The sequence below is a fragment of the Mauremys reevesii genome, linkage group 3, assembly GCF_016161935.1.
Source record: "Mauremys reevesii isolate NIE-2019 linkage group 3, ASM1616193v1, whole genome shotgun sequence".
Classification (NCBI taxonomy): domain Eukaryota; kingdom Metazoa; phylum Chordata; order Testudines; family Geoemydidae; genus Mauremys; species Mauremys reevesii.
This window is the reverse complement of record NC_052625.1, coordinates 10,433,363-10,449,227: the sequence shown is the minus strand read 5'-3', so window position 1 is coordinate 10,449,227 and position 15,865 is coordinate 10,433,363. Positions and strand designations below refer to the sequence as shown.

Sequence of the window (15,865 nt, the reverse complement as noted above, 5' to 3'; positions counted from 1 at the left end):
GGGGCGGCAGCTTCACGTGTGTTAATTTAGCACATTTAGTGAGCACTAAATTCATATACATCCAAAAGAATTTAGGCTCTGATCCAACTCCCATTGAGGTCAATGAGACTTTTCCCATTGATTTCAATAGATTTTTCACCAGACCCTTAATGAATTCCTATATTGACAGAAAGAAATGGCACCTCTTAAACGTCAAACTGAGCTACAAGCTATGTGTGCAGACTTTCCTCAACTACTAGCTGCTGACTGTGCAGTGCTAACTGCTTGCCATCTTTTGTGTTTAGTTCTCTGACCGCACTTGATCTTAATGTATTGGTTAATCTGGACATTAGGGGCAGGTAATACATTGTATTAGGAATGAACATTCATTTGTAAGTGGAATGTGCTACTTATTTATTTTACAAAGCATATGACATATTTGCTCTGATATTACAGATTTAAGCAAAATATCTGTGAGCTTAAAATACTTCACAGTGGTAGCTATTGTTTCCATTGGTAAGGACTTTCATAATTCATTTAAGACTTCCTAGTTCTCTGCACCCTTCTGACTCCATTCAAACCTATTTCAAGGCCCATTTCTCACTCCCAGCCTAACACTCCTAGCTCTGCCTCTAACAAAACAATAAAATACTTTTTCAGGCTCTCAAAACTATTGCATTCATCATCCCTGCCTGATTGTATCCATCAATGCTCCTGTAGGGTAAACTCTACTTGTAACTGACGTGGAAGCATTTTGTGGTACTTTCATAAGATTCGATAGAAAAATAAAATGCATTAGATTCAACAGGCAAGGAATACAACAGTGTGTGAGTTAATCCTTACAACAAGTGGAGAAATGCTGTGTCCCAAAGTACAGCAAGTGAATTATTTTACATTCAACTCCAGATGTATTTCAGTATGCAAAAGTTACAGTCCTGAATAAGAGTCTGATTCAAAGCTCATGCCAGTCAATGGGAGTCTGTCCATTGGCTTCAATGGCCTTTAGACCAAGCTGTAAATCCTTTGCTTACAAAAGTTGTCCAACCTGAATTATAGACCAGAAACTGGTCAATATTCTCTCCACAGGGCTATGTGAGTTTTACTTTACTCAGTGCATAGGACAGAATTGAATCCATCACAACAGTTGGGAAAACTGTGCATATAAAGACCAACAGTTTTTCCTTTAGCTTCGCAACCATATAACGTGCTTTGGGCTCAGGTGACATTAAAGCATCCACCATGGCATCTACAACTTCGTGGCCTGTGGTGCACCCTTCCTTAAGTATGTTGTTGAAAAAGTCTGAACGTTCTTGCACATATTCTTTATTGTACACTGCCTTTTCCTCCTCACTAAGTTCATTCCAGATCTGCTCTGCATTGACTGGTGGCTGAACATTAGTTGAACGTGCATAATTTCCTGGCTGAATAACACAAACCTAAAAGGAAAACAAAATTAGAAAATAACTATTAGAATATAATCAGCTGCTCTGAATTCAGTGAAATAATATGAGCAGTAGAGCTGGTTGAAATTGTTTTTTGTTTTCTTTTAACAGAATAGTTCTGTTGGAAAATGTGGCTTCTGCAAAATCAAATGTTTCGTGGGAATGAGTTGATTACAATCAAAATGGAGTATATCATTTTGACTTTGTTTCATTTCAACTTTCTTGTTTCACTTCACTTTGGCTTAATTTTTTTAACGTCATTAAATTTTAATTTATGTTTATATATTTTATGTGTAATATAGTGTATTTCATATTTATATATATAACATTTTTTAATTTTTTACAACAGTGAAACAGTATCAGGACACAATGTTTTGACATTATCTAAATGAAATATTTTGATAAGGTCAGTTTGATGGATTCAAAATGAAATCTTTTTGAGTTTCAGTTACATGGTAAATTTAGAGATTTCAACTTTTTGTCCCATTGAGAGAGAAACAACAATTATGAAAGATTGGAATTTCTCATGGGATGGAAATTCTGTTTTCCTAGCAGTTCTAAGGAACAGGTGATGGACTTTGATTTCCAAGTATATAGGGACAAAGATCATGTTCCTGATCCCACTGGAGTCTGTAGCAAAACTCCCACTGATTTCTGTATGGAAAGGTTTACATCCAAAGTTTCCAAATCCTTTGCTGATGGGTCTCCATTGTCCTTGCTTGCATTGGTGCTGCTGTTCTGTTAGTGTCCCAGAGATCGCAGTGGAATGTTAGGGCATGTTTGGCACTACAGTAGGCGCATCTGACTTGGAATATCTGACTAGTGCTAAGTGGTTAACAGCGTATTTGTTAAAACTACCTATGTCGCATAATAGTGACACTATGGGTTTGTCTACAGTAATTCAAAACCTGCAGCTGGCATGTGCCAGGAGATTTGGGCTAAGGGGCTGTTTAACTGTGGTGTGGACGTTCAGGCTCGGGATGGAGCATGGGCTCTAGGACCTTGCAGAGGTGCCAGGCAGCCTGAACATCTACACTGCATTTAAACAGCCCCTTAGTCCTAGCCCCACAACTCAGCTGGCACAGGCCAGCTATGAGTTTTTAATTACAGTGTAGATTTACCCTGTAGGGCTAGATTGTGGCGTTTAGCCACAACCTGTTGTAAGTGGCAGCACAGACCCAATGCAAGGCAAGGAGCACTGGACCTCACACTCATGATGTGTATGCGGTCACGCTGGCAGGGGCAGGATAGCACACTCTTCAAAATGGCGTCCCTCAGACAAAACCATGTCTGGTTTTGTCTCAGTACAGGATGGGGGACAAACCTTAGAAAAGCAGGACCATTTACTGGATGAATGGCCTGCCTTGCTACGGAGAGCACAAACTGCTGTATCCCTTTAATAGGCGTAACATACTGTGCACTGGGTGGGCAGTCAGTTTGGCTGGCCAATGTATAGAGGGGATAGGCAGCAGGTTCAAAACAAACAAAAGGAAGTATTTTTTTTCACACAACGCACAGTCAACCTGTGGAACTCCTTGCCAGAGGATGTTGTGAAGGCCAAGACTATAATGGTTCAAAAAAGAACTAGATAAATTCATGGAGGATAGGTCCATCAATTAGCCAGTATGGGCAGGAATGGTGTCCCTAGCCTCTATTTGCCAGAAGTTGAGAATGGGCAACAGGGGATGGATCACTTGATGATTACCTGTTCTGTTCCTTCCCTCTGTCATTGGCCACTGCTGGAAGACAGGATACTGGGCTAGATGGACCTTTGGTCTGATCCAGTATGGCCGTTCTTATGTTCTTATGTAGAGCCATGGCTCCATCTGCTCCCTGCCCCCTTTTGGGAGAGTGGCTCCAGAAAAGAGGGAGAGACTCTCAAGGAGACGCATTCTGCCGGCCTTTAGGCGGGCTGTGCAGTGGTGAAGGGGACAAGGGGGACTAGCTAAGGGCCAGCCACAGATTAGCCCATAGTGAGTGGATATAAAAGTAATCCTCATAAATACCACCACAATATTTATTTGCAAAGGTAATTATTAGAGAAATATATTTTTGAACATTAAAGTCCAAGCAAATAGAACAGCTAACCTCTTAAGCTAAGCACCTCCATGCACTCAAGATTATCCTTAGCTAAGCAGTTCAAATCCTCATCGTGCCGTAGGTATTTCAAAGTGTATAATGCAAGTGGTTTTATACTGTTTTCCAAAAGGGGGCGGCTGCTGAAACACAGCAACAGCTTTTCCACAACCAAACTGCTGTGAGCAGTGCATACGGTTAGTCTTTGCTGTAGTAATTACTTCAGGGGGAACATTTAGTGAGCACTAAATGAGGAGTTAAATGGAGGAATAATTCAAAGGGAAAAAGCTAGATGAGCTTTTCAATGATCTAAGCTTTAGGTTTGGTCATTAGTGTTCCATCAGCAGAGGAGCCCCGGTTCAGGGGGTGTATATTCACCATCAGCGCAGCCCCTGGCAATCTAGTGGGGAGGGATGTCTCCTGCACTCAGGTTTTCTACCAGAGGAGTGAACCTTCACCTTCTTCTGGAAACTCCAGAGGAGCTCTATGAGTGAGAGACACCAGGTCAACCAGGTCCCGCTCCCTTCTTACCTCATACCACTCACTTTTGAAGTCCTGACCTCATCCCCGCAAGTAGCGGCCCCACTGAAGGGAAGTTTTAGTTACAGTGTGTTGTTTAAACCTCTTCTTCTTGACAGGCACGGAATAAACTCATGGAGAGAGACAGTTCCTGCCCCAGAGAACTTACAGTGGAAACAGTTGAGGCACACAAAGGATGGGAGGGGGAACACAGGGGAGGTGTCTTCCCAAAGTCCCACATTGCTGGGAACATAAGCCAGAGCACCCAACTCCCAAGCTGGTACCCTATTCACTAGGCCACACTGGGGATCCCATACCTAGAAACCAGCATAAATCCTAGAAGGATCTGCATCTTAGACATCCTGGAATCAGAGGCTGGAATCCCAGGGTTGACTCGGCTCTTCATCTTTCCAGGGTTAATATACACATTTACATGCCGTTTACTGGGAGGGGCTTTTAAATATGGCTTTTCACAAGAGTAAGAGTCTGCTTGGCCAAAATGTCCCTGTCCCCTCATCAATATGCAATATCCTCTGCGTCAGCTGCTTGCTCCCCTCCACCTCAGAAATGATGGCAGGTCGGTGATGTGTATAGAGTTTCAGGAGGAAAGGTGCTATATAAATATAGAATACATCTTTTCTTCCCGCAAAATTAATGGTTATTCCTGAAATATATAAACAGCTTTTGTGAGGGAAAAAAGCCGAATAAGTATCTTACCAGCACTCCAAACTTCTTCATTTCCAGTCTTAAGGCATCACAAAATTTTTCTATGGCTGCCTTGGTCATAGAGTAAATGCCATTCCCCAAAGTAAAGTATGCAGTAACACTAGACATAAAGACCATACGTCCTGGAGGGGGAAAAAAACATGGTTCAAATGTTCAAATAACTTCATATTTAAATCCCTTGTTTTCCCTCATAATCTTTCCCTCATAACTGCCTTACTATGCAGCGAGGCTAAGATGTGCATTCCCAGCATAACCTTACTATAGTATGTTCAGCTCTGTAGCTCAGAAAACCAAGCTTCCTCCAGAAGTCTCATTTCTTGGTTATTTGCAGGTGCTGAACCAGATAAAGTGTAATATAGTCACAACTTGCATCCTACCAGTTCTGAGCCAGTAAGTTCAGATATAAAGATGTAGTGTGAGGACATAAACGCAAAGAGCCATGCTTTAAGCAGCAACTAGAGATTCCCTGACCCACGAAATTCCTACATTTATTAAGCTCCTTGGTGAAATATATCCGGGTCCTCTCTGGAAACTGTGGAAGACCAGGAATTGTATGACCACTTCACAGAGAGGAGGAAAGAGATTCCAGCAAGGCAATCCCTGAAATCAGTGGGTAAATAAAAGAAATGAAAATGAAGGGCTTGTGCATCTAAAAGGAGGATTGTAGTAAGGGAGAGAGACAGTGTCTAATTATTCATCATGATGGGTCTGATTTCACTGTAACACCAGTTTTATACCAGTGCAACTCCATTGACTTCAAAGAAGGTTAGCCCTGGAAAGGTAGTTTGATTTCCACTAATGTGTGTCTTCTCATTCCATTTGGCGGTGATTTCCATGGCTTGTGCCATTGTTATAATCATTTTATGATTTTTTGTCAAATGTACCAGTCTACTGAAGTTCAAAGGTGTCCAGAACAAGGAATTGTGCTTTAGCCCATCTCAACAACTTACTCCTATAGCTCCACAAATAATTATACCATAGAACTAGAAATGTTTACATGTACGATGATACCTCAGGTACTGAGAGGCAGGATGGTCTTGTGATTAAGGACTCAAGAGATCTGGGTTCAACTCCTGTGTCAGAGTCACCAGGTGACCTTGGCAAGCCACTTAGTGTCTCTGTGCTTCAGAGCTCCCCTGTAATATGGGGATCACAGTACTTCCTTTTCCCTGCCTTGCCTGTTTAGAATGTGAATTGTTCAGCTCAAGGATTGCATCTTAGGGCATGTCTGCACGGGCAGCGATCAATCCAGCGGGGGTCGATTTATCGTGTGTAGTATAGACATGATAAATCGACTGCCGATTGCTCTAGCGTCGACTCCGGTACGCCACCTCCATGAGAAACGCAAGGGGAATCGATGAGAGAGCATCTCCCGTTGACACACCGCTGTGAAGTCATTGCAGTAAAAGTAGATCTAAGTACGTCGACTTCAGCTACGTTATTCATGTAGCTGAAGTTGCGTAACTTAGATCGATCTCCCCCCTTAGTGTAGACCAGCCCAGAGTATGACATATCATAGAAAGAGAGTGACCGTGTCCCACACATTAGCAATATAGCACTTCCATAGCTTCTAAAGAGGCACACGCAGTGCTGTGTTCTTGTGATATTCGCATAACATGGCCATTCGTTTTATAGTGTGTTACGGGTTCATTACATTTTTTCCCATATATTGAAAAATCATAAACAGTGTTACTAGGAGGCTGAAGAGCTGTGTATTTGTGAGTAAGGGATAAATGGTAGGATAAAAGCATCCATTTCTGGATCACAGGGTCCTTTCTAATTTTGTGTTACAGTAGCACCTCCAGACCTCAATCGAGACCTCACTGTGAGAGGCCCTGTACACACACGTAGTAGGAGACAATCCCTGCCTCAAAGAGCTTAAGGCAAGACAGACTAAAGGTGGAAGAAAGGAAATATTATTATCCCAAATCTGTTCAATGGGGACAACAGAGACGCAGAAAGATTAAGGGACCAGCCCTCAAACTCAGAGACCCTGTGAGAGAGCCAAAATTGAACTGAGATCTCCTGAGTCCTTCTCCACAAGATCGTCTTTCCTCCCAGAAGCAATGAACAATGAAATAGTACAATCTAAATACCGGAGCAAGTCCTTGTGTCCCAGTGCCAATACTGACAGTCTCCTGCACTCGAAGGAAGGCTGCTAACAACTATCATTCAGCATTTCCCTCTGTTTTCAATCACAGATATTGATGTCATTGATTCCTCATAAACTAAAACTAACTACTTATTTCACCTTATACATCCTTGTCCTCTTGTCAGGATCAAGTTGTCCTCTCAGGTAACATTTCAGGAAATTGGACAACATACTGGTTTTGTTTCAGTTAACTATAGTAAACTAATTATTCTACAAATGTAGATGACATTGGATTAGGATTACCCTTGTATTTCCTTAGAAGGGGAAGAAATGCCAACGTTGTCCTTATACACCCAAGGAGATTCACATCCACAAATTTTTCATATTTCTCCATAGGCAGCCACCCTGTCTCGCCGAATGTCGATATTCCAGCATTGTTCACCAGTCCCCAAAAACCTGAAGGGGGAAAAATTGTTTCCTGATTGCAACATATTTAACCACCAGACAAACTGGACACAACACCGTCAGAGCCTTCAACAATGTTCATAAAATGGGTGTGGTTTTGGTCTGTGCATTTGAGGACGAGGCTTCCCAGACAGGCTGGGTGAGGCGCTCTGAAGTCCACCCAGTTGGAACTGACTTAGAATAAAGCAGAGCTCTTGCAAGCAGCTTATATATCGAGTTATCACCGAACACCACAACGAGAGCTATCTGAAATAAGTCCTTGGCTACATTATATTTTAGGTTTGTATTCATAAGCATGTGCACATTTTGCTTAAGGAAGCAACATAATTGTGGCCATTATCTGGACCATATCAGACTGTTGAGCACTATTTAATAATCATTCACTATATTGTCTCCTTAAGTTATTTATGAATAACATGATCTGGGAGGCCACTTTCTGCTGCCAAAATAGCACACCAAGGTATTTTAACTACATGTAACTATGTAACTCGGAGCACCTTTGTGAAAACAATATTAAGCAGACTAAAGGCCAAATGTTAACATTTTCAAAAGTGTCTAAGTAACTTAGGAGTGTAAATCCTATTTTAAAAAGTATATATATATATATATATATGGAGATATACCTATCTCATAGAACTGGAAGGAACCCTGAAAGGTCATTGAGTCCAGCCCCCTGCCTTCACTAGCAGGACCAAGTACTGATTTTGCCCCAGATCCCTAGGTGCCCCCCAAGATTCAACTCACAACGCTGGGTTTAGCAGGCCAATGCTCAAACCACTGAGCTATCCCTCCCCCCCAAGCACCAAAGTGATTTGGTATTTAGGAGCCTACATCCATTGAAAGTCAATGGACTTAGACTCCTAAGTCACTTTAAAAGATGGGACTGAGTCAAAAACGTTACTCCAGATCCTGTCCTCAGATACTTGTTGCAGGTATTTCCAGGCTGACCAGCACTGTAATACCTGTGCAGTAGTTAAGAATCACATAGGGAGGTCTGTACCGGACTCAATAACTGAGTTAGGTCAACGTAATGTTGACCTAACTACAAGTGTCTATACAAGAATATGGCTCCAATCGATGTAACTTGCCCACTATGCCGACTTAACAACTGCACCTCTGCAAGAGGCGTAGCACTTAGGTCGCTGTAGTTAGGTCAGTGTAGACACTGTGTGGCTTATATCGACGGTTGCTGCCTCTCAGACGCCATCCCACAATGCCCCAGAATGACAGTACAGTCGGTACAAGCACTCCTGGTGAGGACACGCACCGCCAGCGCAAGGAGCGCAGTGTGGACATGCGAAAGCGATTTAATTACTGCAGTGGCTGTACGTCAACATAACTTAGGTCGATTTAATTTTGCAGTGTAGATTTCCCCTAAGTCTCTCCCAGGTTCGTCATCTTTGCTTACTGCTCACTGTGAGCCCTGCCAGGGGCCTTGCACATTCTTATCTGAAGGCAGCATTTGATACAAATGCTCAGTTTCACATGCCCTACACAGAATCAGTGAAAATGGCGTATTTGTAGGGGCTGGAGTGGGTAATGGAATCTTTCCTCTTAATCCTGACATGGGGTGCTGGGCATCTGCCCAGTTATCTATGGCTACAAAGCTGTAGGAGGGACCACAGCTTGCTGCAACCATGCCAGCAAGGTTCCTGGCTAGGGGAGCAGCATCGCTCATAGACCTAGTGGATATTATCACGCCTCTCCCAAGACCACCCCAGGCTCCAGGATCTCCTTGCTCAGACTCTCCTCTCTCGCAGCTGCCCGTGCAAAGCCACTAGGCTGGCTTCACTAGATTTTGTCTTTCCAGATGTCAAGGCAGTGCTTGGTCAGGATCTCAGCCAATGTCTATCCAGCTCTCAGAAATTGTGTCTCCCCCCCCCACACACACACACATTCACTTGAGCTCCTGGCAGTTTCTGAGAGCTGGATAGCCATTGGGCAATGTACAGATTCTATCAGAAACAGAAGGACTGAAGCTGCAAACAGCATTAGAGGACTGGGGGGAGATTCTCACTAACACCGTGGTCGTTAAAATGGATTCTGAGGACAAAGATTAACAGATAAGCTAGAGGATCTGGAGGTTCACTTTAGGAGACCTCATTTAAGATTAGTAGGGCTTCCAGGAAGGGGAGTAGGCTCTCACAAGGACAAAGAAAAACTCCTATCCCTGCCACATGAAATGATGTCTCTTTCATATAAAGAAGGTATCCTGATGTTCTTTCTGATGGTAGGGTAGAAACAGAGAAAAATATAATACGATTCACTCTGGTTTAAAAATATATAAAATCTTATGGAGCTGGGTACACACTCTGCAATGTGGTACATTGCAAAGCTGTATATTCTTTACAACAAACCCAAATCTCTCGGCACATCCATAAGAAGCTAATAAATTCCTTGACTCCTTGCAAAAGGCTACTGGGCAGTGAAGCCCACGGTCTGTCAATCTAAATAGCTCCCTGGATAGGAAACTGCACTCTAAATCCACAAATGAGAATCCAAGATGAAAAGAGGGTGAAAAATGTGAAAAGCAAAATAAAAAATGTGCTGTCTCTAGGTTTATTTCTCTTTCACAAGGAACTCAGTGTTGTAGTGATGATGTGTTATGGAAAGCTGCCAAAGCAATCCTGATGAGTGAACTGATGTTCAAAGGACCTGCAGCCTACAGAGGGGCCCTGGAAAACATAGGTTAGAACTTGGGAAGAAGGATGCTTTTCAGGTTAAGTCGACAGAATGGGATTCAGGAGATCTGGATGCCATTCCTGGTCTCTCACAGATTCCCTGTGTGACCTTGGGCTAATCACTTAATCTCTCTGCTCCTCAATTCCCTATCTTCTGCTTGTCTTATCTATGTAGACCGTAAGGTCTTCAGAGCGGAACCTGTGTCTTACCATATGTATATATATGCCTAGCACAATGCAGCCTGATGTTCTCTGGCGTCTCTAAGTGATACTGAAATACAAATAGTAATGGATGTTCTGCAGAAGGCCAAAGTGGAGGAAATATTATTTAGGGATGTAATAAACACTAGAGGAAAACTGAATCAGCTCCTTAGAGAAAAAGAGTGAATAAATATTCCTTTTATGACAAAGGGAACAAAGATGACACAATATTGGCCTATCAGTTAAGAAAGGGGGCTCATCAGACAGCTATTCGCCAGATCACGTCTGAAGGACAAATGTTTAGTGACTCAAAAATTTCCAACCCCTCTTTCATGCATACAACTGTATTCTTCACAGTATTAAGAGGGTCAGAAAATTCTTCAGCAATACTTAAAACTAGAAACTAGCTATCCTCGTCAGTTAGAATGGGAAACCTTAGGTGAACTTATTCTAATGCAAGATGTTTTCATAGACTTTAAGGTCAGAAGGGACCATTATGATAATCTAGTCTGACCTCTGGCATCATACTGTCCAGAGAATTTCACCAAGGATTTCTGCATCAAGCCTAGTAACTTGTGATTGAACAAGAGCGTATCTTTCAAAAAGATATCGGATCTTGATTTAAAGATTGGGTATAATATAGAATCCAGATCCCTTCGTAAACTGCTCCAATAGTTAATTATCTTCACTATTAAAAATGTGCTTCTTTTTTTAACCTCGAATTAGTCTAGTTTCAACTTCCAGCCATTGGATCTTGTTACCCTCATGTGCTAGATAAAGAGCTCTCTGCTATCTGATATGTTCCCCCCATGTAAGTACTTGTAGGTCATGATTACACAGGTTAGATTTTTTCTGAATGAAAAGGGTTTTTTTTGTATAAAAACCCAAAAAGATGTACTTCTTTTTCAAAAATAGAAAAATGTGTGAAAAAATTGACTTTTTTTTAAAATTGCTTTTCCCAAAAAATACATTTGCAACATTTGTATCAAAATTTGTATCAAAACCGTTATCCAAATGGTTCACTAATTTTATTTTATTTTTGTTACTGAAAAACAAGTCACCTTAGGCCCAATTTTCCAAGCACCCACAACAACTCCCACTGAAGTCTTTGTGCTGAGGCACCCAAAATCTGTGGCCCCTTTGAAAGATTTGGCTGAAAGGTCATTATTATGCGTGGAATAATACTGCCTAGTCTGTGTCATAGCATATGGAATTCCGGGATCACAGTCCTTCTTAAGCAGGAGGAATTTATTATAAAAAGCTACTGTATCTACAGGCACAAGTGAACAGGCTTCCAGACAGCTTGAGTTCCTGCTTGATCTGGATTTGTTTAACAGGCACTACATTTTGTCTGGAACTCTATGCAGCACTCAGAGTGCAGTACTTATCTAGTGGCTAAATAATATTTAGCCTAATGAGATGTAGAATTTTATCTATAATTTTTTAAAGGCACGGGAGATGAGGTTCTCATTTTAATGTTTCATTCATTTAGGCTCTGATTCTGCAACCCTTACTCACACTGAGTAGTGCTTACTCGGACAACTAAGGTGCATAGCTTTCATCAAGAGTCCCAAGGAGGTGAATGGTGTGAGTAAGGGCTGCAGAGTTAGGCCCTCAGAAATATTGGGCTAACCTGGGAGGTGCAGCGTCCCGTGGAAAACATACATGCTCTGAGCTCCAGGTTGCACTGCAGACAAAGTAACTGGCTACACCGCATTAAGGAGCGCCTCATCCTATCACCCCCCCAAATCTGGCCCACCCTCTTACGGTGAGTTGCTCTAGGGAAATAGGAAGGAGGAGGCGACCAACTCAGAAACAGTCTCTAAACCACTGCGTCCTCCCATGTGCACAGTGTTAGAAATTCTAGGAGACCCTTATCCAGGCCTCACAAAGGAGGCAGGGTCCTTACTCTGTCCACCCACACAGGCATAGATGCTGGAACTAGGGGTACTGGGGGTGCTAAAGCACCCCCTCATTTGAAGTGCTTTTCATTATATACAAGGTTTACAGTTTGGTTCAATGGCTCTCAGCACCCCCATGATACAAATTGTTCCAGCGCCCCTGCACACAGGACAATCATGAAAGCGGGGAGGGCACAACCTAGCCCATTATAATTAAAGAGATGGATCACCACATCCTGGCTTGTTGAAGAAGCCCATGCAGGGAGGTTGCTAATGTCAATCCCACATACATCGGTTTATCGGCTTTTGTGCCACTTGAAATGAAATGTTTTATGCCACTATATTTTGCAAACCACTAATAAGGCCTTTGGAATTCACTGTATTAAATCAGATATTAAATTAAGCCAGTGGCTCCATTGTACTTAATATACTGTAGGAGAAAGATTACCTAGTAATTTAGAAGTAAAGTACATGCTGGTAGGATTTGTAAAACCACTTTACCTTTTGACTACCTGGTTTTCTCCATGGCACACTCAATAGCTGCTCAAGCAGAGAGGTTGAGCAAAAAAGTGAAGGGCCATCATCAGATGTATAATCCATACAAGATCCTGATTATGTATAAGGTAATATAACAGAATAGGTATAACTGTCTCATTAAGGGCCTGTCCAAAGCCCATTTAAGGCAAGGAGAGTCTTTCCACTGACTCTCTTAGGCTTTGGATCAGGCCTTAAAAGTCTAGATCAATTTAAGATCATGTATATATTATGATCTGGACATTCCATGTAAATGAGCTGAATCAATAAGCATAATCCCTGGAAAATTCCCTTCCCTGCTGCCCCCATGAATCAGGCCTTGCAGTAAGAGTCTTTCATAATACCCCCAATTTGGCAAGCTAACCTTGTTAATCAAGATTTCGCGGAATAGATGCCAGCTACTGCTTTGGTATAAGGTACAACTAATTGTCCCTGAACAGGAGTTTCAGGGTGATGCTCCTTTAAGTCCCTGGGCTCTGTCTAACCTATAAACACCCTTAGGATTCAGCTGCTGTTTCTAAAGCTGGGGAAAGAACCTAAAAGGGGAAGACTTAATCAGTTGAGGTCAGGATAACCCATAAATACACATACTTAATGAGAGGCTTCTGTGCTTTTGTTTACTTTCTATATTCTTGTTCCTTTCCATGACATATCCTAACAAGCTAGTCAAGAATGTGTCCTGCATTTCCATGCTTGTGTCATGTGCTTTATTCTTCATTATAACTTTTGTGTTAATGAAAATCATTTGTTCAGAATTACAAATGCACTTAACTTCTGTTGCAAAGTACTGAGTAAATGTATTGGGCTAAATCCATCCCTGATGCAACTCCATTCGCTTCAATGGATAATAGAAGTGTTTACGCCTTGCAGACTTAAGTCTATAAAGAGTTTTGCCTTGCATGGCATATACTAATTCATGCATGCTCTGGATCCAGTAAGTTCACGCATGGCAGTCTAACACTATTCTGATAGGAGAAACAGGCATTTGTGCTGCTTGTGATTATTTTGGACAATATAATGTACCCTAAGTTCATGTATCATGTGGAGGCTAATGGGTGCTGTCATCCCCTCACCAAATTTGTGCCCAACCATCCAGTTCTGAAGAGAAATCATTGTGGGCACACTTGTGTTAGTACACAGCCCTGCTGAAATTAATGCAGCTCTATGCAGGCAGAGGTGTCCTCCTGCATGGATCGCATTGCCCATGCTAGAGAGAAATTCGACCCTACTGCTGTGCAGGTGGGACAGGGAGCTGGTCCAAGGAGGCTTCCCATGCACTCTCCCATCTCTAGCATGCCCAGCTGACAAGGCAATTCTGGTTACATGCTGTCCCTAATTTAAGGGAAATTGCCTCATTTTTGCTACCATGGGTAACATGTCCAATGAGGAGTGCAAATGAGCACATCTCCCCTCCGCTCCCTTTGGTGTCAGGTCAGCCATTCACACCACATAAGGCTTAGACTTTACATTTGCTTTTCAATATCCATCCCAAATCTGACCAAGTCCTATGCACTAGCTTTATAACACAAAACATTAGAATGATAAATAATTGGTCATTCTTGGTACAAGAGCGTTCCTCTCTGCAGCTTTCCTGCATTTATTCACCTCTTTTCACATCACTCCTGAAACAACTTTTTTTCCCTCTTGCTTGTACATCTTAATTTGCTCTCCTACCAATTATGACCTGTGATTAGATCTGTGCAAAATACTCACAAAGAAACTCGCAGACAAGCAACACTCGGTGGGTTTCCTTTTTCATTACAAACTTGAAGTTTAGTCAAGATTCATTGGTGGGCTCATGCCCGTAAACTCTTTGGGGAAGGGATTGTCTTTTTATTCGATGTTTGCACAACACCTTGCACAAGGGGTCCTGGGTCCATGTAGGGCCTCCTAAGTGCAGCCACGGGACAAATTAACAACAATTTGGGTTGGTTTATGGCTAAGTCTCAAAAAAATAGGTGAGAGTAGTCCCAGCCCCAGCCCCAGTCCCAGTCCCAGTCCCAGTCCCAACCCAAATCTCTGAGCTCAAACCCCAGGAGCGCAAACCCCAAGCAGTCAAACCTCAGAAGAAAGATTTCATGAACCTCTGTCCCCAGCAGCATCTATTCAGCACCTCGCCCAGCACATGGCGTATTCAGCTCTGTCACAGCAGGGTTACGAACTACCCCAGACAAAAGGGGTATGAGCTAGTAGAGCAGGTTGGGACGTCTGGGGAACTTTGTTTACAATTTTGTGTCCGTTGATGGCCAGATCAATACATTTTACTGATGGAGCCTCAGAGCAAACTTGGGGCTGGACAAGAGACAAAGGCAGCAGAGTCCCTGCCCCCAGGAGTTTACAACACATGAAGGTTTATTGATGATCATCTATTTTTGCCCCCATATCTGCCCTGGTTGAACTCCCAGCCCTGAGTCTAGGACCACACCCTGCTCCTACACCGGTGCAAACGCTGCTCCGGATTGACTCCAGTGTCCCGAGCTGAGCTCCCCCACCCATTGCCTGGCCCCGGTGCAGCGGGCGAGTGGCTGCTGTCTCTGGAAAGGGCCTTTGGCAGGTGGCAGTCGGGGGCAGAGGACAGGAGCCGGAGCCCGGAGCAGGGCAGCGCCGTGTGAACGCGCTGCCTTCGGAGCAGGGGGTGGGCGCAGGAGGCTCTCACCTGTCTCCGGCAGGTTGCTCAGCACAAACTCCTTGGCCGCGGCCACGTCCCGCTCCCGGGTGACATCCAGCGGCAGCACCCGCAGGCGGCCGGAGCCGGAGGCGGCTTCCCGCAGCAGCCGCCGCGCCCCTTCCCCGCCCGGGCAGAGGCAGCCGGCGAAGACGGTGAAGCCCAGGCGGTGCAGGCGCAGCGCCAGCAGGTGCCCGAAGCCGCTGTCGCAGCCGGTGATGAGCACCGCCCGGCCCGCGGGCTGCAGCGCTGCCTGCCGCGGGAGCCTGGCCAGCAGCGCCAGCGGCACCAGCAGCAGCAGCGGCAGCAGCAGCAGCGCGGGCGCTTCCCACATGGTGGCTGCGCCTCCCGCAGCTCTGCCCCGTCTGGCCCGTGTCGCCGCACAGGGCAGGTCGCTAGAGAGAAATCCGCCCCCTCCCCCCCTTTGCAGGGAGCATTTCCCTGCTACCAGCCACACACAGCACGGGGCGGGGTCAGGGCACACACCCATCGGGGTTCAGGGCACCTCTCCCCAGGCTGGCCCACAGCTGGGAGGGAAATGTAGGCCCCCACCCCTGGAATCGTGAACCAGATTGACCCCGAAC

At 44.0% G+C, this 15,865-nt stretch overlaps 1 protein-coding gene across 1 annotated transcript; it reads right to left on the bottom strand.

The window, feature by feature from the left end:
* Positions 1-1,067: 1,067 nt before the first annotated feature.
* Positions 1,068-15,615, bottom strand: LOC120402333 (D-beta-hydroxybutyrate dehydrogenase, mitochondrial-like). Its single transcript, XM_039532906.1, has 4 exons — positions 15,273-15,615; positions 7,138-7,290; positions 4,734-4,864; positions 1,068-1,415 (listed from the first exon to the last, which is right to left on the bottom strand). Exons 1-4 carry the CDS (start codon positions 15,613-15,615, stop codon positions 1,068-1,070), a joined length of 975 nt encoding a protein of 324 aa, XP_039388840.1.
* Positions 15,616-15,865: the final 250 nt, after the last annotated feature.

Bases quoted from the DNA above. Each gene is read 5' to 3' on its own strand.
- LOC120402333 (XM_039532906.1), bottom strand. From the start codon at position 15,615: ATGTGGGAAGCGCCCGCGCTGCTGCTGCTGCCGCTGCTGCTGCTGGTG. The intron at 7,291-15,272 runs GTGAGAGCCTCC...TTCCCCCTTCAG, and splicing joins GAGCAACCTGCCGGAGACAG to GTTTTTGGGGACTGGTGAAC. The intron at 4,865-7,137 runs GTAATCCTAATC...TTCCCCCTCCAG, and splicing joins CCTTCTAAGGAAATACAAGG to GACGTATGGTCTTTATGTCT.